Consider the following 22,465-nt stretch of genomic DNA (forward strand, 5'->3'; position numbering starts at 1 on the left):
AGAGAGCAAACTTCTTGACAGGGAAACAACAGAATAGGACCTCGGCTAGGAAACAGACTGGTTGAAGCTTGGGGAAAATGTTGTCAAAGGACATATGAACCAAGACGAAAGAAGGGCCAGCAAATGTAAGGGCTCGTGCAATTTGGAAAATATGGTTTTGAGAGTTACTATTCTGCTTGAATGAATCGTTTCTCAGCACTGCCAAGGAGATGTTGAGAAAAAGAGAGAGGGGAAAAATTATAAAGCAAAGCTCAGCTATAATAGAACAGTTATAAAATATAGAATCCATAAGCTGAAGGCTATATTAAAGATCAAAATATGGTTCATCATGGGGTATACTTTCTTTCTTGTATATTTGTAGATAGTTATATTTAATTATTCCAATATGAACATTATGTACCTGCTAAGAACTGAATATCATGCTGGGTTCTTTCTGTACATTCTTCTAAAATAAAAGAATGAAATTCTTAGAAAGAACTTTCTTTCTAAAGCAATTAGAACTCAGAGAATTTGAATAGCTAATGCTACAGCTAAGTGACCTGCGGTTCAACCCCAAATGTAGCTTGCTTCCAAGCACATGCCCAAAAGATAAAGTATCAAGAATTTCACCTCTATTCTTTTTAGTAAAATATGGGGGAAAGATGGCAGAACTGATTAGATTAGAGAAAGAAGAAAAAGAGAAGTGAATAAGAGTGTGTAGACAGAGAAAGGGACTTTTTAAAGATTTACAGTGAAAGTTGTCCCTGACACTGTAAACCATAGCCATATGGTGTTTTAAAGAGCAGTGGAGATAAGATCAAAGGCAATGAGAAAACCTCAGAATCTATAATGCTTAGGTGTTCACTGACATTCATGGTGAAAGGTTTTGGCACTGATCCAGTCCTGACTGACAAGGCAAGTGACACTAACAAACATCAACAATCTGAGTGTTGGAAAAAGTGTCCCACGGACTACAGGCAATCATCACAAGTATAAAAATCACAAGGATAAGGATTTGATGGTCCAATCAGTTAGCAGGAGCCTAAGTAAGAGGAGGGACTGCCTGAATTTTGAAGAGCTCTGTTCTGAAACCTTGAAGCACATTCATCCTGGTTCAGATGAATCATGGAACGAGAGTCTCCACTGGAGAAGAGGTTCGAGGGGTCCTCTGCATGGGCAATAGGGCTGTGAACAAAGGATGTCAGATTTCTAATAACTCACGCATTCAGAGAACATTTTCAGAAATGGGAGCAAGTATAAAAATGAAAACCTTTTGTAAGTTCTTATAAGATCATATGATCTTTTGACATGGGTAGCTTCTCAAAGCCTTCAAAAGGCTTGCAGTTTCAAGAAAAATCCACTTGTGGGTCAAGGAGATTATGAAAAATAGAGGTGGAAAGGCTCCAGCAATCAATGTGAACCTAGTTTCCAACTGGATGTTAGGGAAAGCATCCTTTGTGCTTGCCAATTCTTAGTACCTAAAGATGGATGAGGCAGACCCTGGAAGTTTAGTATGATAACAAATAACACTTTATTTATTATACTTCCTTTCTCCCTTTTGGAGGAGGATAGTCCAGCACATTTTAAAATTTTTATTTGTGAGCTGATAAACATTTTATGAGTGTTCACCTGGCCATATGCTTAGGATGAGCTTACTGCTTGTTTTTTACTCTTCTCTTGACCAGAATTTTCAAGCAGGAGAATATGAAGGCATTTCAAAGCAAATAATTCACAGCCTGGGTTTGTGTCAAGCTCTCTTAGAAATATCTTCTCCTCCTGCATCATTGACATTCAATGTGCTTCTGTATGGCAACAGACTGGGTAGGAATTCTGGAATTGCTGCCAGTTTGCTAATATTAATTCTAATTGCTTTCACTGAAGTTTTTGGTTACCTTTCAATGAGAATTTCAAGATTAGTCCTAGGGATGAACAAAGTGTCCTCTTCTCATTTATTGTTTTTGGCAAGGATATGCAAATCTAAATTTATTCACCAATATCCAAGTTACTTTTACTTGTCCTATAAATGGGGCGGGGGGGGGGGGCGGGGATTGGGAAAGGCAACATACTAAGGTAGCTAGTTTATTATCTATTTAAGGAGGATTTAATTCTAAAGATAACACCAAAAAAAGATAACACAGATGAAGAAGACATAGTATCTTAAAATCCCTAGCATATTAGTACATGATGCAAACATTGTAATTTTATTGGGATCCTATGGTCAGCCAAGGTAAAAATGTTGAAAGGTTTAACTCTCTACAGAAATAGTAGGCATAGGTGATATACACATGTCATCCCAACTAAGGCAGCAAGTGTAAATAATAGGATTGTAGTCTACGTCAGTCAAGACAAAAAGCCATGCCTTATCTAAACAAAATAACTAGAGAAAAAAATTGTTGGAGAAATAGCTCAAGTGTTGGTGAGCTTGAGAGCAAGTGTAAAGCCATGGATTCAAACTCCAGTACTTGAAAAAGTAGCTAATTGGATAATTAAATATATGCATACAAAAATCTGATCTAATTTTTATATTTCTTTAATAAATTTTATTTTTTATTGTATGAATCCAAATCATCTATCAAACTAAAGTTGGCTACTTTCTAAGATGGTCTTTTCTTACAAATGTTTGCTTTGAAAATGCATAAGAATTTAATTTATTAAAGACATTACACTTAAGCAGAGCTGTGGCTCAAGTGATAGAGCAGTAGCCTTGAGCAAAAAAAAAACAAAATCAAAAACCTAAGGGCGATCATTGTGCCTTGGCTCTGAGCACAAGCCCGAGTAATGGTGCATGTGCACGTACACACACACACACACACACACACACACACACAGAGTAAGTAACACTTAGGAAATTTGTTGCCAGAAAACAAAAATAGAGGCGTTCAAACATTTGTTATATGACTATGCTCCTATCTTAAAGTGTCAGCTTTCTCTGAAAAAAAAATCAGCAGTCCCAGGGAAGAAAAAATTCCATCATAGCCCCTGGTCCTTGTTTACAGTTTCCATTGTCAATACCTCAGCATCAGTTCTGAGACCTAGCTTATTAGAAGTCTTTTTGGATGCTTTTAAGTGTTCTATAGAAATGATTCAAGAAAATACTGACCAATATATATTCTATAGAAATATGAATTTCTAATTTGTGTATTCCATACGTGGAATACACATTATTTATAGAAAATAACTAATATTTTACTTCAATTTATTAGAATTTCTGCTATTAGATTTTCCTATTAATTTTTGGTTGGTTAGCATTTTCTCACTGGGAATTAATATAGACCTCTCTGTGACTAAATGGTCAAAAACCTTAAGACTTACCAATATACACTCAACTGAATAGGAAATGCATATCTAAAAATCTCAGCTGCACGGAAGAGGAGACAAGGAATCTCAGTCCAAGGCCACATCAGGCAAAAAAGCAGTACTCAATCTGAAAAATAAGCTAAGTGGTCACTTATATCTTCACTACAAAAAAGGCTGTGATATGGAAGAATATGCCTCAATGCCAACCAGGCAGAAAAGTCTATGAGAATCCATCTTGAAGATAACCAACAAAAACCAGGGCTGAGAAATGGCTCCAGTGGTAGAGCAGCAGCCAAACAGCCAAACCAAAATGAGGCCCTCAGTTCAAATTGTATTATCACCAAAAAGAGAGAGAGAGAGAGAGAAGAAAAACAAAAGTTTCACTCAAAGGATAGAACGCTTGCCTACCAAGTACAAGATCCTGAATGCAAACCCCAATACAAAAAAAAATTGATATAATTTTATTTAGTCTTTTACATATATATTTGATTTTCTATATTATTCAACAATGATTGTTTTAAAAGTATGGTATTTCTGAAAGGTTTGAAATATAATACATGCATCACAGTGTATTTATAAAGAGATGATACATCTTACATGTAGTTAATCTACTTACAGTCTCTTCATTCTCAAAGCCTGTATTTCCTGTTGTTCTTCACTAACAATTTATATTCTCAAGGGATAAAGACAAAGTCTGAGTTCCCAATATGTCTCCAGCAGTAGGAAATACATAGATGTCTCAAGAAATTACTGGTACTCCAGTGATATAATCTTGAAATTTTATTGGTGTGAAATGTCATTGCTTTTTAAACCAACCATCATGTATAAAAAAAAAAATTAGCAGCCGGGCACCCATGGCTCACACCTGTAATCCTAGCTACTCAGTAGGCTGAGATCTGAGGATGGTGGTTCAAAGCCAGCCCGGGAAGGAAAGTCCATGAGACTCTTATCTCCAATAAACCTAGAAAACTGGAAGTGGTGCTGTGGCTCAAGTGGTAGCACACTCGCTGAAGAGCTGAAGAGCGCAAGGACAGCACCCAGGCCCAGAGTTCAAGTCCCACAACTGACAAAAAAAAAATAGCATTATGATTTCAAACAATGTTCTCAAAAATAGTAAAGGATACTAACAGGATAAATAAACGTATTAGGTGGTATATCATAGATAATTTTATCTGGGTTCAATTTCATTTCATTTAGTAGTTTTCCTAATCATGTACCCAATAATATGTACATGATACATATTAAGGAGAGCTAAATGCTAGCATTCTTTTTATTTTCTTTAAATAGTTGTGCAAAGGAATTTCAGTTCAACAGTTTGAATGTAATGTATCTTAATCACAGCTGACGAGATGGATGATAGTCTCTGAGATTGTGATCAATAAAAACATTGATAAGTTTGTATTTAAGGCATTATTACTATCTATCCTTTGATTTAATATAGCTTTACCAAATATTTATCATGCCTAATGTGTTTATTATCAATGATAAAAATGGAGAATTGGAGAATATTCTCTTCTAAATGGATTCACAATCTAATAAAAAAGGCAAACAAGTGAAATGAACAATTAGGATCCAGTTACAAACTATAAACTTTAGAACAAATAATGAGGATTTAGTATTTGATGAATCAATAATTAAGTGTGACCAGGATAATGATAATTTTCCATGACTTCAAGAGCATGGAGGAAATAAAACTTGGCCAGAGAGAGGCCTCGGGGTAGGAGAGTAAATGTCCCACAGGGATGACTGCTAGTAATTTCTCTGAATAGAGACTTCTGAAAAGAGAATGAGCAATTGAGGCTAAAGAAATTAACAAGAATCATAATGCCTTGAATTCTGAACACTGTGGCTTATTACCGCAATCCTAGCTGAGATTAGGAGGATTGTCATTGGAAGCTAGTCAGGGAAAAAAGTATATGTGGCTGATGTAAGTACCCCAGTAGAATTTTTTCCTCATAAGGCCTAATATAATCATCAAATCTGCTGATGTTTTGCTTACTTATTAATAGTCATGTGACCTTGAGTGCAGTTACTTATTATCTTTATTTCCTGGGAAGAAATAGAGTATTACTTAGTCATCTCTGGCCTCATTGCAGATTTACTCAGATTACATTCTCTAGTGTCAGGTATATTGTATTCTGTGCTTAGTTCTTTTATAAAAAAGTAAAACATGAACTATTTTAGAAGTCCAAAGATAATTCTGATGGCCATGATCATGACTGATACAGATGATTTCAGTGGCTAATCATATAAATGAGAATTAAGAGATACTGTTTTTCTTTCTTTTTCTCATTTGTAGGAAATTCCAAAGTGGTTTAAGAACAGATGCAGAAATGTTTTTTCTCTTCTTCCTTAGATCCAGCAAAGTCAGAACTAGAATATTTTTACAAAAAAAAAAAATGGTATATGCTTCTTGGGCTGTGGTTAACAAGTAGCTCTTGGGGGGAGCAATTTTCTCTTGGGGTACTACTTCATTCTGATATTCATTTTGGCTCTGATCGGTTGTAAATACCAGGCTGTATCTGTGAAATGTAACTGGTGTTTGCTCTGGGCTGATGGGACAGCCACGTGCCGTTTGCTCTGTCAGTAGCTATTCCTGAGTATCCACAGTATATCATTCACCTCAGCTCACAGGAACCAGCTGTCCTAAGTCCAGGTGGACTTTGAGAAATCCTTTTACTCACAGCAACAGCTGTGCCACCTGGTAGCTTAAAGAGCAGTAGTGAGATGAATGAACCATTGTTACAAATGTACTTGTTATCTGGAAAATAGTTTACATGAACTAGCATAACTGAAGTTATTTCTAACCAAGTCCAAATTGAAATGATAAGGACACTGAAAGAAAGGTTTTATCTGTATTGCATTAAATCATCTGCTTGTTGTCAACACCAAGCATTTTAAACACTGAATAGACTCTACAAGCCAAAAATTTCCAGTTCTATTTCCCATGGTAATTGTTCTACTACATCCCCTATGTGCAACCTATACCCTTCAGAGTTTTTTGTTTTTTGTTTTTACATTCTCAATTCTGTTCTCAATCCTACCATTAATTTTTTCACTATGTAAGTAAATGTCTGGAGCTTGGATTTTTGCTACAGAAAAGATTGAATGTTTTATTGTTACCTTATTATTTGCCTTTAAGATGACAGTAAAAAAAATAAATATTTTAAGTGGAACACATGTATATAGAGTGTCAGTAAATAACATTTGCTGCCAAAAAGCATTCACACAGACCACAATGTTTAGAACAAAAGTAAAAGCAATGAGCTAAGAGCATATCAATGAGAATTAATTGGATTGAATGTATTAAGACTGAATCATCATGTTTTATGCCATTAACTTTATTGGAACCTATGAAGGCAAAGACATATGCATACACACACATTCTCACACACACTGAGAGCCTATCACTGGTCCAAGTAAATCTTTATTAGTAGTACCAAAGGAACTGTATCACATATAGACCAACTTATTTTTATTTGACTGGTTAAATGGAGATAAGAGTCTCATACATTTGCCTGTCCAGGCTGGCTTCAAACCTCAATCTTCAGTTCCAACCTCCTGAATTGCTAGGATTCCAGGCATAAGCCACCAGCTCTCAACAACAGAGAGAGTTTGCATTAATATCAATCACATTATATTTTATAACTAACAGGGTTGACTTAAGAAATATCTAGGAAACTCAAAGTGTGGGCATAATAAAGGCCTGATGATTTCTTTCTGCTCTAAAGAAATCATACTTCAAAATAATTTGATATTTTTTAGCAAATGCTTAAAAATTAGAAAAAAGTCAAACTAACTGAAAAGAAGTATTGGGAAATCCTTAAGAAATCTGCCAGTTTTCCTCTCATGTTAGATAATAAACAAGTGAAAATTAGGAAAATATTCCATTATCACAACACTATTCTTGAAAGAAAGAAAAAAAATGGGAAAAAGAGAAGAATGGAGGAAGGCAGGCAGGCAGGAAGGCAGGAAAGAAGGAAGGGAGGAAGGGGAACAAGAGGAAGAGAAGGAAAGGAAGAGTAGAAAGAAGAATTTATATCTGGCACCAAGATGGAGTATTAAATTCTCTATGATTACTAAGATCTTAAAATGGGCAGCACAATCCTTAATTTTTCTTGACTAATGATAAAGAATTTTGATACAAATATAAAATATAACATATATGATATATAAAATATATAAAATTTACATAATATGTAAATATATTATATAATATATAAATTTTTCTTCTTGTGTCCTTTCTTTTTGATGGTGCTAATAACATTCTTGGCTTGCATCATGAAATACAACCCAGAGCAATGACTTAGAACAGATAGGTGTAAAGTGGAGGATTTTCAGCTTTATTTTATTGACTTATCTAGTCATGAATATTTTAAAAGGAAAAACCCTCCTGTTCTACTGATACTTGGAAAGAGTATAGGAATTGCTGCCTGAGGATACCATAGCTTACTTAACCCTAGACCAGCAAGAAGAGAAATTTATTGACTGAGCTGTGTACTAGGAACAATAAATCAGTAAGCAAGGGAAAAGTGCTGTCATAGAAAACCTTTATGTTCTCTGGTTATTTAAAACTTGCTGCTGCTTCAGGGCTGGTTTTGCTCTTGGCAAGGTAGGTGAATATATTTATATACAACATGGTTCCAGATCAAAAAGAAAGGATTTTTACAGAAGAATAAAGTACTTATATGTATGCCGTACACAGATATGTTATTAACCCTTAATACTGTAGTGAAACTGTTCTTTAGTTCTGGTAGCTAATTTAAGTGTGAATGATCTGAGTAAACTAACTCTCTAAAGCAACCTCAGTGTTGCAAACCTAAGGCTGATGTGCTTCACATGCCTCCCTAGGATGAAACTAGAAAAAGAAACCATAAGACTTTTTAAGAGAAGAATTGAGGCAGGCTGCAGAGCAAAGATAAAATAGAAAGAAAGAGAAATGGTAAAGTCAAAACGGATATAAAGTACAAGTTAGAGAGAAATGAGTGATGGGCTTGAGGCCCCATTAATGATGGGTGTGTGAACATAGGCAGATAGTACCATTCCACTGGCTCTCAAGTTTTCTCATCAGTAGAGTAGTAATTATAGCTCTTAATAACAAGTTACCTCGAAAAAATTTCAAGCATAAATAAAATCACTAGGCACTAATGGTTTACACGTATAATCCCAGCTACTCAGATGATTGAGATCCAGAGAACTATGTTTCAAAGCCATCCTTGGAAGAAGGGTCCTGATACTAGAATGAACCTGTGAGTGTGTTTCATGTAGTAGAATACCAATAAAGTGAGCAAGCAAGCTGAATGGTCTCAAGGTCCCAAGTTCAAGCCACAGTAAGAATAAATAAAACCTAAGAAAAGCCCGTGGCATATGTTAGTATTATTCATTTCCATTTCTTAATTTTCCTCAGTATCCTATATTGATTATACAATGGCACAGTTGTTTTAATTAAAAAGACTTTGAGAACTGCACTGAGAATAGTAGAGTTGCAAATATATATAAAATATAATTAACTATTATTCTATATTCTCTATGTATTATATATAATATATATAAAATATTCTATTTATCTTGAATTTGTAAACTCTCTATTGACTCAGTTATTAATACCATTACTAACTCCCTTTTATTAAAATACTCTTAGTAATTGAAAGAGTAAAAGTTCCAAAATCAGTATAAAATGGATAAAGAATTAATGTCCAAGGCAATAGTCCTCCAACCAACTCAGTCATTGATGTTTTATGTATGTGTGTGTGGGAGTGAAAGAATTTTCCCAAGAAAATACCATCACACTTAATCAAATAAAAGAAATAAATAAGTAATAAATACATACATAGACAAAAAAGATTGTGTCCATATACAGATATGGATACAGATATAGACAGATATTTATGTTAGCTGCTGAAACATCAGTAGGCTTTTCTTGGGCTTTATTGGATTGGAGCAGATATGGACAGATTTTGTTTTGTTTGGGTAATCTCATGAAAAAAATGAAGGTTCTCAAAACTCCACTATGTGAATTTGTGAGGAAGATACAGAACTACAACCATGCATCAGGAATTACAGACAGTGTAAAAACATTTCCCCTGTGTTGCTGTCTGCTCTGTGGAAATGTGGAAATGCTAAGCATTGAATTGGAAGAACAAAGGGTGAGGATCCTTGGTACTTACTGTGTCAGAGTATCTATCTAGAACATAAATTAGTAGTAGTGGACTAGCAATATCTTACCCACATGCATTCTACTTTAGAAAAAAGGACAGGGTAATTCTTGACTTTAGAAACTGTAACCCTATAATTATTATTGAGAGATAATTATTTGAAGATAAAACATAATGCTTATTAATCACATGTTAAATTTAGATAGATTTTAGGCATCTACACATGTGCTACTTTGTTTGCTATGTGATATATATTTTTATCTATCTTGTGAACCTTTTAAATTTCTCAGAAATGAGATATAACAATCTAAATGCAAGAACAGTGATTGCAATGTTGAAACATTTATCTTTCAGTTATAAGGTAAGGTGGGGCATGCTGTATTTAAAAGTGAGGTGCACATTGTATTTTATATATTTATTGAGACTTGGCTTCTCTATAACCACTGACATTTGAGTTCAACTTAATCATACAATATCCCATTGATATGACCACAAAATTAAACTCTCTTCTCCCCATCACCCTTACAAATCCCTCCAACAGGAACAAACTCCATATCACCTGCTGGTTCATAACCTATCTCTTTCTCCCTCTGTCCTGCTGACAGTCAATCCTCTCACCAGCTAAATGAACACATGCACTGGGCTGCTTTCTAAAGATCCATACAAAGCCGAGCTTAGGAAAAACAAAGCCTTTTTAACTGAGAACTCCGCTTTGTTCTGCTAAGGTCATTCCAGCTCGTTCCGGTGGCTGTGAGGATCTTAATTTTTTACTCAACCAATTTACTTGCAGCTGTCATTTTTTCCAGTATTACAAGTTCAGCCCCTCCAGTGTGGAAAAACTGGAGGGAAAGGAATGAGAAGAGCGTGTTGTGAACTAAACACAGAAAATAAATAAATAAATGACTAACTAGCCAAGTAAAATCTGGCTTGGCTCTGGAAGTACAAAAAGTTATTTTCAAAGACTATAAATTATGACATAGTGATTAACATGTAATTTAAATATATTTAAACAACAATTATATCACATTTCCAGCCCAGCTAATTGGCCTCACAGATGTTTCCTTGGAGAAGCACTGGTCTTCCAAGGGAAAATGAATGAGGTGCTTTTTATCATGGAAACCAGATAAAAAAGCAATCTGTAAAAAAGAAAAGGAAACAAAAACATAAAAAAGCAGCTAGTATCCCTAAAAACAATGAATGCTGAGGGGTTTGCTGAGCAATTTTCTTTTTCCATTTTAATGGTGAAAACAGGGAAACCATGAAGACACTCTATTCCTGTGATGGTTTTGGCAGTAAGTCCAGATAGAGTTGGCAGCTTGCTGACTGAAAGACTTGTCAAAGCAGGGACGGGACTGTGAAAGCATTCTAATAGGGCATAGCCTCACATTATGTCCTGGAACAGGCCAACTGCAAGAACTCCAGCTATTTTCAATACAACGCCTGTACAATTCAAAGTATTCCAGCCCAGATAACCAGCACGCATAATGAGCGAGCTCCTGATCCCACATGATTCATGAGTTACTCCTCTGATCATTCATCTCTCAAGTGTTATAGAATGCAAAATGCACAATTGGTGCTGCTTCCTTAGCTGTGATTCAAGTCAAGCGCGACCCTGTATCACCACTTTTGCAAAGTTGGAGAATTGCTAGTATTTGCAAATGCTTTGCCTTTTAATAGTAACCAAGGAACTAAAATAAATTCACTATACCCTCATTTCATTCTTGTTTTTCCTTCTAATCATCTCAGGTATTAGCTGGTATTGATCCCAACAGGCCAATTTCTATGTCTCTTCCAATACATCATGGTATCACCTGCATTTACCATAGTGAACAGTGCTTTTCATTGTGGAGATTTAACAAATATTCTTTATATACTTGCTAGTTTACCAGGTCTTGAGGACAAGAAAAAAATGTGTAATGTGGTAAAGTTTGGTCAGAGAGCTGTTATATTTCTTTTACCAATCCACTATTTTACAAATCAGTGGACTATATAAAAATTCCTTTCTCAAATTTTGTGTAGTGGATTTTTGTGTCTTTATACAAGATAGCAAAATATTCCTCTATTTGAGATGATTGGACAGCAGGTAAGGTAAGCATTTGAAAATGTCTCTTTGATGAGGAGCTTTGGCATCTTGACTGCTTGACTTTATTCATTCAGATTAGCTGATACAAATATTTAATGCTACAAAGTTCATACATATATATGCATATCTATACACATATACATTTATTTATTTAGTGAACCCTAAGAATACAGACCAAGGATGAAAACGAAGGTCTGTGATGTTTCTTGACAAAGTTTATGCCACTTGAAATTGAGACTTGTGCCTAATACCATTGAACAAGACATAAAATAATCAGTGCCTAACATAATGCCACCAACCTCTATGTAGTGGATATTAAGTATGTCTCTACAAATGACTTAACTGTTCATCCACTGATGGATGTGTAAAAAACATAAAGTATATGTACACAGTGGAACACTATTTGGTCATAAAAGGAAAAAATACTGCTTATTACAACAACATGGATCCAATTAAAGATTACTATGTTAAAGAAACTAAGCCAGCAAAGAAAATAGTACTGTGTGATCTCATTGATGTGATTTCTAAACTAGCTGATCTCATGAGAGTGAACAGGTGGTCACCAGAGAGATGGGCAGTAGGGGACAAGGGATGAAGAATTGCAGCAGGTTGATAAATGAATACTGAGAGTTAGGTAAAAGCCAAAATTTCTGTAGTTATATTGAACAGTTGCGTGACTGCAAATAACACTAATATATTGTACATTTCAAAAAGCTAAAATAAAGGCTTTTGTCTATGTTCAACAAAAAGGAAATGATAAACATTTGAGGTTGGATATGTTTAGCCTGATTTAGATATCACACAACATATATATATATATATATATATATCAACATGATATATAAATAATTACATATTTTTATATTTTCATATACCAGCTGAAGAATAAATTTCAAAACCCTTTATATATATATATATATATATATATACATATACATATATATATACTTTTATGCTGCAATCTTCAATGTACTGCTAATTGTTACTAAAAAGGGAAATATGTAGGTATTTCAGTGTTATGATAATAGAGAAACTTAAATTACGTACTCATTCTAAGGGTTCAGGACAAACTTTGCTCTAATTGATCCATCTTGTTAAGTGAAACTGTATACTTCAGTTGTTAGTAATTTATATGCAATGTTTAATTCCCATAGAACCATTTTCTTCTTAGAGATTGTTTTATGAATGTCTAAATTATATGAACAGTGACCTGAGATTATATTTAACTATGGTACTTATAAAAGATGGTGGTATCTTCGAAGCCAGCCTGGGCAGGAAAATCCATGAGACTCTTATCTCCAATTAATCACAGAAAAAGCTGAAATTGGTGCTATGACTCAAGTGGTAACATGCTAGCTAGAGCCAAAGGAACTCGGACAGTTCCCAGGCCCAGAAAAATATCCAGGACCTAGGAAAAAAAAAGATGTGGGCACCATCTCTGTTCACTTGGTCAGAATGTACAGACAGTACATCATATAACCAACTATGATTGTCTACATTATTTATCATCCCCAGAGCCTAGAGAAATGGCAAAATCCTTGGTACACAGAGAGGAGATTCTCAATATATGTATTTAAAAGTGAGTGAAATGCACATGTACATGTATAACATGTTTTACTGAGAAACAGGTTGTTTTTCATGCAATTCCCCTCTCCTAATGCTTAAGACCAGAGTCCTTAATAATTCACCATATTTTATACCTACTCTCCCATCAAAGATCAGACTATTAAGCTGTAAATGTTGATATGTCTTCTTTTTAAAAATTCAACTGTGGGTTTGACTGATCCTAACCTCATACAAAGAGTATAAAATGTATTCTCAGGAAAGACATTGATTTTTCACATTTTTTCTGTTCCTTAACTTTAAAATATAATGATACTGAAGATAGAATGATGTGTACCTTTTAATAAAGAGAATCTAAGAGGCCAACCCATTGCCAAAGTGGTGAAAGATGACTGTAATTTAGTGGCACAATATACTTCAGACAGGTGGAAATCCTCCTGTCTCCTCCTAAACACATTACTTCTTCTAAGAGAAATATAAATGATGAGATAGGAAGCAACTTGGTCATTTTCTATCTAAAGAAAGAAACTGTCAGCTGGCCACTAATAGCTCACACCTTAGGAGGGATGGGTGACAATGTTGTCAGACACCTTGCATTCATATACTGTTTTGTAGAATGGGAACTTCTTTGTACAACTAGTTAAAGATAATAATAATAAAAAAATGTTTTTTAAAAAATCCTAAATTCTCATGATGCTGAGATCTGAGAATTCCAATTCAAAGCTAGCCTTGGCAGAAAAGTCCATGAGGTTCTTATCTCCAATTAAGCACCAAATAGCCAGTAGCTCCACTGGCCGAGCCAAAAATCTAAGGGAAAGTATCTATACCCCAAGTTTAAGCTCCAATACTAACATAAAAATAATAAGAAAGGAAGAAACTGTCTCTCATTTACAAATATCACTATTTACTGCCTTTCTCTTTCATCTAGTGTCAATCAAAAGAATGCTTATTGTCAATTTATGATTTAATCGATTCCAAAATTTTACTTCTCAGCACAATTTTCTTTTTGGCAATTAATAGTTAATATTGAAGTCAAAGATTTAATTTTCACAGAGACTATGAACATGCTTGGTAGTAAGAATGCATACCCTTTAACTGTTTAGGAAAATTCACTGTTGTGCACGTTTTCTCCTTTGCCTCACATGACTCATATGCTTTTCTTTTTCTTTTTCTTTTTAATTTTCCATTCATGTTGCCACTTATTATATCCATCATTCCATTTTTCTTTCCTATTAGAGTGAAATTGGACACAGCCCTCCTCCTGCCTACACCCCCATGTCAGGAGTAAGTATTTCACCATCAACCTTCATGTTAAGGAGTTTTGGTCTTTGCCTCCCATATTTCTTCTTTCTCATCTCCCCATAACTTTTTGTTTTCGTTTTGCCTTTGCCAACAGTGAGTTTACTGTAGATTGTGTAGCTACCTTTTAGCTCCACAGCTAATCCAAAACAGATATCAGGCTTCAACAATAGCTTCCAATTCTTATCTGAGAGATTTATCTGTGCTCACCATGGATGCTCCTAGGAGAAGAGATTATCTTCACTGCCAAGATCATAGGTCATGTGCCATAAGTCAAAATCTCAGTGATGATTCTCTAATTAGGTACTAGGGACGCAGGAACTGCTCAGGGTAACCACTGAATAGAAGGAAAGCAAACATCACCATTCACAATGTGTCTTCTATTAATGTCATTTGTCATATCGAGTTTATATGAAGTACATGCAATTGTGAGGAAGGGACACCAAATACTTTGCATTTGATTATATTCTAGTTGTTTAGGAAATTTATATATATATGTATATATGCATAATTTCCAAATTATTTTCCCTTGTAAAAAAAAGTAGAATTTTTGGGAGTTTTTAATTGTTAATTCATTAACCCCTAGGAAAGCAAAAGTTACTAAGTACAATGACTTTTGTCTGAAAGACAAGCTCTGATATCTTTTGGGGTAGTAGCTTTCATTTTCATAACGCTTCCTAACACAAACTTCTTCCTAAATGTGTTTCTGCTGTTAACAGAACCAGTTTGTGTACCGAGATGGGGGCTTTGCCACAGAACAAGCCATGTCTGTGCCCTACAGAGCCACAACCAGCACCATCCCTGAAGCTCCAGTTGCCCAGGGTGCTACAGCTGAGATTTTTGATGACTCCTGCTGTAATGGTACCCTGAGAAAACCAGTGACACCCCATGTCCAGGAGGACAGCAGCACCCAGAGGTACAGTGCAGACCCAACAGTGTTTGCCCCAGAACGGACCCCCCGAGGAGAGCTGGATGAAGAAGGGTACATGACTCCAATGAGAGACAAACCCAAACAAGGTAAGCACTGAACGTGCAGATGTGATGGCATGTGGTGTACATTTCCATCAAAGAAAAGCAAGATGTAGAATGAAAATTGCCAGCCAGCAGGACCATGCAGCACATGAAGCCCAGTAAAAACCTACACTTATTGCTTCCTGTAGTACAATTTTTTTTTTGTAGACCCAGCAGCATCTACTTTCCTTATGTACTTGTTAGAAATTCAAATCTGAGATCCCACTTGAAAAGGAATCTAGATTTTTTTTAAACCCAGATCATCAGATGATCAGAATTCACAACCCACTCACTAACTTAAACCCATTGTCCTGCAGGGCTTACCACAGAGACAGTAAGGATTGATGTTTTTGGCAAGAGTATCTGAAGCGGCCAGGTGACCACGGTTTTCACCTGTAATCCTAGCTATTCAGGAGGCTGAGATTTGAGGATCATGGTTCAAAGCCAGCCTGGGAAAAAAAATTAAAAAAAAAAAGAAGTATCTGAAGCATTTGATAGCACCAGTAAGAACAATGATGTCATGAAGTTGATCCTAGAAATGTTGAAATGTGCAAATTAAGTAACATTTTTATTTTGAAAGCAAGCCTGATTTCTTCCATGCTAACCATATCTCAAAACAGAGAAGATGAATGAATAATATTATAGATAGATCATGCTTCTAAATTTTCACTGTCATCAATAAGCTATATTTTAAGACCTCTACATGGGCCTATTGAGTCATTTTTATATAGTTAGGATCACTTATATAATATACAATTGAATTATATTAGAAAATATATAATATGAGGAATAGTTTTATCTACATAATAGCCCAGTAGAAACACCAATGTAGGTTTAATAAAGACTAACAGATGCCTTAAAAGAAGAATCCTTTCTGGGAAGATCACTCCCCTCAAACCAAAATTCACTCTTCCATATATGAGTGTACAGCTGCAGAAGTTTATAAATTGTATGGAGAAAAGGTGATATCAGGTTTCCAAGAGAAAAATAGACTAAAGTTTCTGAATCAGAGATCTAAGTTTCTACAGAAGGTACTTTTAGGATAACCTAGTCTTAAGAAACAATTTTACCATAAACATTCCTATACTTTTAATTACATGGTTTTAGGACTCTGATCAAAGAAAATCCCATCTCCCTCACAAATTCTTTCATGTTTTCTCAAATTAAGACATATTACTAACAGTAAAGTTTACCCCACTCTGTAAGGGCAACAATTTAAAAAATAGGGTAATATAAACTTATATAAGATAAAGTAGATTTTCAGTATGAAGCCATAAAAAAATGAGATGTGTACTTTCTCTTTCACAGGATTGTTATAAGGTTGAAGTGATAGCACCTTGTAAATGAATGGAATGCATTTCATATGTAGATTGATGGGATATTCATGACTGTCTTTTACCTTACACAAGTAAAGCTAAGTAGTAAACTATATTCAGTATGTCTATATCTAGGGTATATCTAGGGTAAATAACCCTGGCTTGGTGGGAGATCTCTCTCTCCATATTGGATTAAGAATAGGAAATAGAAACCTGGTACCTATGACTCATGGCTGTAATCTTTTTTTTTTTTTTGAGGGGGGGGGGGCTGGTCGTGGGGCCTGAACTCTGGGCCTGGGCGCTGTCCCTCAGCTCTTCAGCTCAAGGCTAATGCTCTACCACTTGAGCCACAGCGCCACTTCTGGCTTTTTTCTTTTTCCTTATGTGGTACTGAGGAATCAAACCCAGGCCGCAGGCATGCAAGGCAAGCGCTCTACCACTGAGCCACCTTCCCAGCCCCTCATGGCTGTAATCTTAGCTACTCAGTAGGCTGAGATCTTAGGATCACAGCCAGCTCAAAGCTATCCCAGCCAAGAAAGTCCATGGTACTCTTACATCCTATTAATCTCCAGAAAGTGAAGCTGTAGCTAAAGTGGTAGAGTACTAGCTTTGAACAACAACAATAAAAATAGATAGATAAATAGATAGATACACAGATAGATAGATAGATAGATAGATAGATAGATAGATAGATAGATAGATAAAGGGACCATGCCGAAACCCTGACAGAGAGTTCAAGCCTCAGGACACACACACACACACACACACACACACACACACACACGAATAGAAAATTTGTTTCAGAATGAATGGTTTTTCAACAATTCGTAATCTCTCCATGCCTAGAATCCAGAATTAGAATACCTTCAGCTTTTACGTGTATAGTAAAAAAGAAGACGAGAGAATTTAGCATGTGTGTGTTTATATCTTCATCATTTACGGTACAAACACAGAGACAGAAATAAGGATGAAGACAGCAGTGATAATTATATAAAATAGTCATATAAAATGTGATAATTGTATAAAATAATGATTTTATTTAAGACCATACATAAACCCCAAATAAATTTAGTTCATTGAGCCATTGAAAATAGGCACTAGTTAATAGAATTAACACACTAACTATGTTATATTATTCAAAATAATTGTTTTCTATTTTGTGTCTCTGGACATTGGACGTGAGATGATAACTCATTCTTAAGCACATGTATATTACACAGTTGTATTGTGAAATGCAACAGAAAGCGACAACTAGAGATGTGTAAGATGTCTCTCAGATTCGTTTTACTCATTGAATTGTTTTCTATGTGTAAAGTTCCCCAGGGAGCAGTTCCAGTCAAATCTTTGTCACCTGTGCTGGCACTCACAGAAAACCAGACAGATGAAAAACTTTGTTTCTCTCTTCATCTGAACTTTTCAGGCATGGGAGTGTGGGGGTGAGGGTGGTTTGCTAGAATCTTTGGTTTTTCAATACTCCTCACAAAAATTTAAATTCCTCTACAGCTAAATTACTGACTTTTAGGAAGCAATAACATTTACATGACTGACTCAACATCTAGAAGATAGAAAATCTGATCCTGGCCTTATCAATTTAGTCTGTTTAGTCATGAACATTTTTTTTTTTTAATTTTCACTTACTCTTTTTCAGATGGTAATAGTAATCTAAAAAGGCAAAGTGGGCGTGGGTTGCGAACAAATGTGTGGTTTTCTTATTTCAGATAAAGAAGTGAATCATGGGTATAACTTTGTTCTGACTGACATCTTTCTGAAAGGGGATGTCAGCTGATCTTTTTATGACTATTTATTATTATTCCTTCAGAATACCTGAATCCTGTGGAGGAGAATCCTTTTGTTTCTAGGAGAAAAAATGGAGACCTTCAAGCTTTGGATAATCCAGAATATCACAACGCTTCCAATGGTCCCCCCAAGGCAGAGGATGAATATGTGAATGAGCCCCTGTACCTCAACACCTTCGCCAACACCTTGGGGAATGCCGAATACCTGAAGAACAACGTACTGTCTGTGCCAGAGAAGGCCAAGAAAGCATTTGACAACCCCGACTACTGGAACCACAGTCTGCCCCCTCGGAGCACCCTGCAGCACCCAGACTACCTGCAGGAGTACAGCACAAAATATTTTTATAAACAGAATGGACGGATCCGGCCTATTGTGGCAGAGAATCCTGAATACCTCTCTGAGTTCTCGCTAAAGCCAGGCACTGTGCTGCCTCCTCCACCCTACAGACACCGGAACACTGTGGTGTAAGCTTAGCTGTGGTTAGAAGGTGGAGACACACCCCCCACTCCATTTCCCCACCCCCTCTCTTTCTCTGGTGGTCTTCCTTCTATTTCCCAAGGCCAGTAGTTTTTGACACTTCCCCGTGGAAGATGGTAGAGATTCAAGGAGAGTAATGGGCTTACCTAACTTGACATTGGAAGGAGGGACTGAAGGAGAAAGACAGGAGGAACCACACTGTTTTCTTCATTTCTCTGCATGGATTGGTCAGGAATGTAGATTAGCTAGAGACGAAGGCAATACTGCCTGCTGTCCTTTTTTTCCCTTCCTTCTTTCTTGCTTTCTTTTCTTCTTCTATTTTCTTTAAACACAAACGATCGAAACATCATTCTCTCTGTTCCTAACTTCAGTAATTGATGTATGCATGTTCAGCATCCTGGAAATAAATTATAACAGTTTCTACTAGGAAAAACAAAAGACAAACCTTTGGATACCATGTGATAGTAACTCAGAGATGGAAAATCCAGTTTCTTTTCCCAGTAGTTTCTATCCTTGACAATTAAGGATGGCCAACGCAAGTTCCATGACTTTTAAATCTGTATCAAACTTTTAAGTAGTAATTATGTTTGGAAGGCTTTTTTTTTTTAAATGTTGGTTTGCTTTGACTTGTTCCTTGATATTAGTTTCTACCCTTGATCATCTTAATTCATGATTGTACAGATATTTACATAAAAGCTTCTTAAACAGAACTTAAACTAAACTGTTTTAAATTATATACTATTTAAAGTTAGAAAGGAAGGCCAAGACACTAGTCAAATGCAGCATCAAATCTAGCGTTCATATTTCATTCTGTTTTGGACATTCCTTTCCCCATTCTTTACATACTTCAACATTTTCTTTTCTCCATAAATGACAGTGCTTGATAGGCAGTTGGTAATCTTAAGAGTAGATAGGAAACAAAGAGTTCAGTGTGGTTCATGAAAACTACTGACACTTTCAGGGGTGGTCAATGGGGAAATCCATGAACTGGAAGAAAAGAACACTGGATGAGTATGTCTACCTGGCAAATACTCAGAGATGTAGTTTGCACTTACACTATAATTTTGTTCTTTTTTCTGAACTCCATTTTGGATTTTGAATGAAGCAATATGGAAGCAACCAGCAAAGTAACTGATTTAAGTACATTTTTTTTAGAAGAGCTAAGATAAAGACAGACTGTGGAAATGCTAAACCAAGCAAATTAGGATTTTGGAACAGTATCCAGGGATTATGGCAAGCGAGCCAGCACATTATCTACATGTGATATCATAGTATCATATTTTGCTACATGAGGAAATTTATTTGCTTTGAATAGTCTGGATTAAGCAATACAAGTTAAAGTTCAGCTTGAACTCCATGGAATTTCTAGTATGAGACTGTGGAGTAGAAGGCAATACTTTGCACACAAGTTGGTACAAATAAACAACATAAATATTCAAAGCTTATCAATAGATTCTTGGTAAACATTTGTAAATAATTGTGAAAACTATTCTCATGCAATTATTTTATTATCCAATACTCTAAACTTTGAAACTTTACATAATGATTCTTTCTTCCCATACTTTACCTTGTTCCTGAACAACCTTCATTGCCTTTTACTTTTAAAAATGAGCAATGAGAACAAATGATTAAAAGCTGAGTCCTCAGAAAAACAGTCTCACCTCAGTAATTAGGAAAACTGGGCCTATATCTCTTTTCTACAGAAATCTGCCCCAGTGCAGATTTTTAAATTTTTAAGTATTATTTCTTTATTATGTTAACATATGGGGACCAAATTAGATCAATAGCTTAAAATAAATTAAGAGATTAAAAACCATTAGTAAAGTGCAGGGAACTTAAAGGAAACAAATATTCAAGGAAATACATGTTCCTATCTCTTTTCCATCCAACCATCCAAACCTAATTTGGTTAACTGATATTTATGTAGTGTCTCCCTAAAAGCACTGTTATGTGAAGAACAGCTAAACAAATGGAATATCATCCTTAGCTTCAAAAGGGAACAGTCTATGAGATGCATTTAGAATGACAATTTAATTTCTCTGAGTCCAAGAAATAAAACTGGTTTTTGAATAGGTTTCAAGGAACAATTCATTTTAGTGAAAAGATCTCCTGTGAATTCAAATGGGACATGAAGTAAATATCCTTCAAATTACCGCAGTTGATAAGTAGAATAGTTTCAATGTGTTCATCCAAACACAACGTGGTCTAGGACATTGCATCGCTGGCCACTTGTCCTATGTGGATTCTAACTGCATAATTAAATCAGCAGTGACTGACGGCCATTGGACAAAATCTTTCCAAGTATTGGGTTCAAACTGTTCTTAAGCAATTTGAAGTGAAACAAGTTGAAAGTGTTGAGTAGCAGAAGTAGAGGGGCTTGTGAGATATCTCCTGGTGAAGTTCAACCATGAACTTCCCAGAGATAAAGATAAACATTCAGGGACCACAAAGTAATATTCCCGAGTGCTCTTATCCATTCAAGGGAGTCCAGAACAAAAGGAAACTTCGCACCCATACTTGGGAAAAGTTGAAAAGAAGCTTCTCTGTCTCACTAATCTGTATCAATTATCATGAAAGCACCTTTTTGAACACTATATTGACTTTTTATTTTCATTTGCAATATATAGTTCCTACTGAGATATGGAAAACACACCACTTAATTTGGGTAAAAAAAATAATAATCTTTAATTGTTAATAGTAATGTATTTAGAAACTATAGTCACCCTTCTCCTTAAAAACACAGAATTTATACATCACATAATCTTTCTTTAATATCTAGAGATTAAGACACGTACAATTCAAAATAGCCCCAAATGACTCACAATAACACCACTTTATCTCTCCTTGTGAATGATATCTGTGGTGTATATGTGATTTCAGTTATTTTGGAGTTTCTTTTCTGTTTTATTTTTGATTTTTGTATTGCAAGAAAAACTCTGTGTGTGTGTGTGTGTGTGTGTGTGTGTGTGTGTGTGTGTGTGTGTGTGTGTGTGTGTGTGCATTGTATGGGGGCCTTGAACTCAAGGCCTGAGCATTGTCCCTGAGTTCTTTTGCTCAAGACTGGACCTCTACCACTTGGTCCATAACTCGACTTCCTGGTTGGTTGCTAATTAAAGAAAGGTAAGAGTTTTATAGACTTTTCTGCTTGGGCTGTTGGAAACCAGGATCCTCAGAGCTCAGCCTCCTGAATAGCTAGGTTTAGAGGACTGAACCATTGGCACATGGCAGGAAACATTTTTGAGAGTAAATTGGAGAGCAATTTAAAAAGTTGCATTTGCTTCACAGAATCAGGAGACTAGAGGTCTATAAATGCCAGTTGAATCTTGCAGATTGCTATGGAATATCAAACCGCAGAAGCCAGTGAAATAAGCGTAATGATACAGAATCGATTACATAAGTTTAATAAATTCATATTCTGTTAATGTTATGCTGACTCTGTTTTTAAAACCACCAGATTTCATTGATTATGTGTATCATCTTGAAGAATC

At 35.6% G+C, this 22,465-nt stretch overlaps 1 protein-coding gene across 1 annotated transcript in view; it reads left to right on the forward strand.

The window, feature by feature from the left end:
* Erbb4 (erb-b2 receptor tyrosine kinase 4) overlaps positions 1 to 20,398 on the forward strand; it is a 1,009,337-nt gene extending 988,939 nt beyond the window's left edge. The window contains exons 26-28 of the mRNA XM_042679248.1: positions 14,314 to 14,361; positions 15,096 to 15,393; positions 18,523 to 20,398. Of these exons, the coding sequence (XP_042535182.1) occupies positions 14,314 to 14,361; positions 15,096 to 15,393; positions 18,523 to 18,968 (792 nt within the window). The 3' untranslated portion in view covers positions 18,969 to 20,398. The remainder of the gene's footprint in view (positions 1 to 14,313; positions 14,362 to 15,095; positions 15,394 to 18,522) is intronic.
* The last annotated feature ends 2,067 nt before the right edge of the window (positions 20,399 to 22,465 follow it).

Source organism: Dipodomys spectabilis, unplaced genomic scaffold (assembly GCF_019054845.1).
Source record: "Dipodomys spectabilis isolate Male_0828 unplaced genomic scaffold, ASM1905484v1 ptg000051l, whole genome shotgun sequence".
Classification (NCBI taxonomy): domain Eukaryota; kingdom Metazoa; phylum Chordata; class Mammalia; order Rodentia; family Heteromyidae; genus Dipodomys; species Dipodomys spectabilis.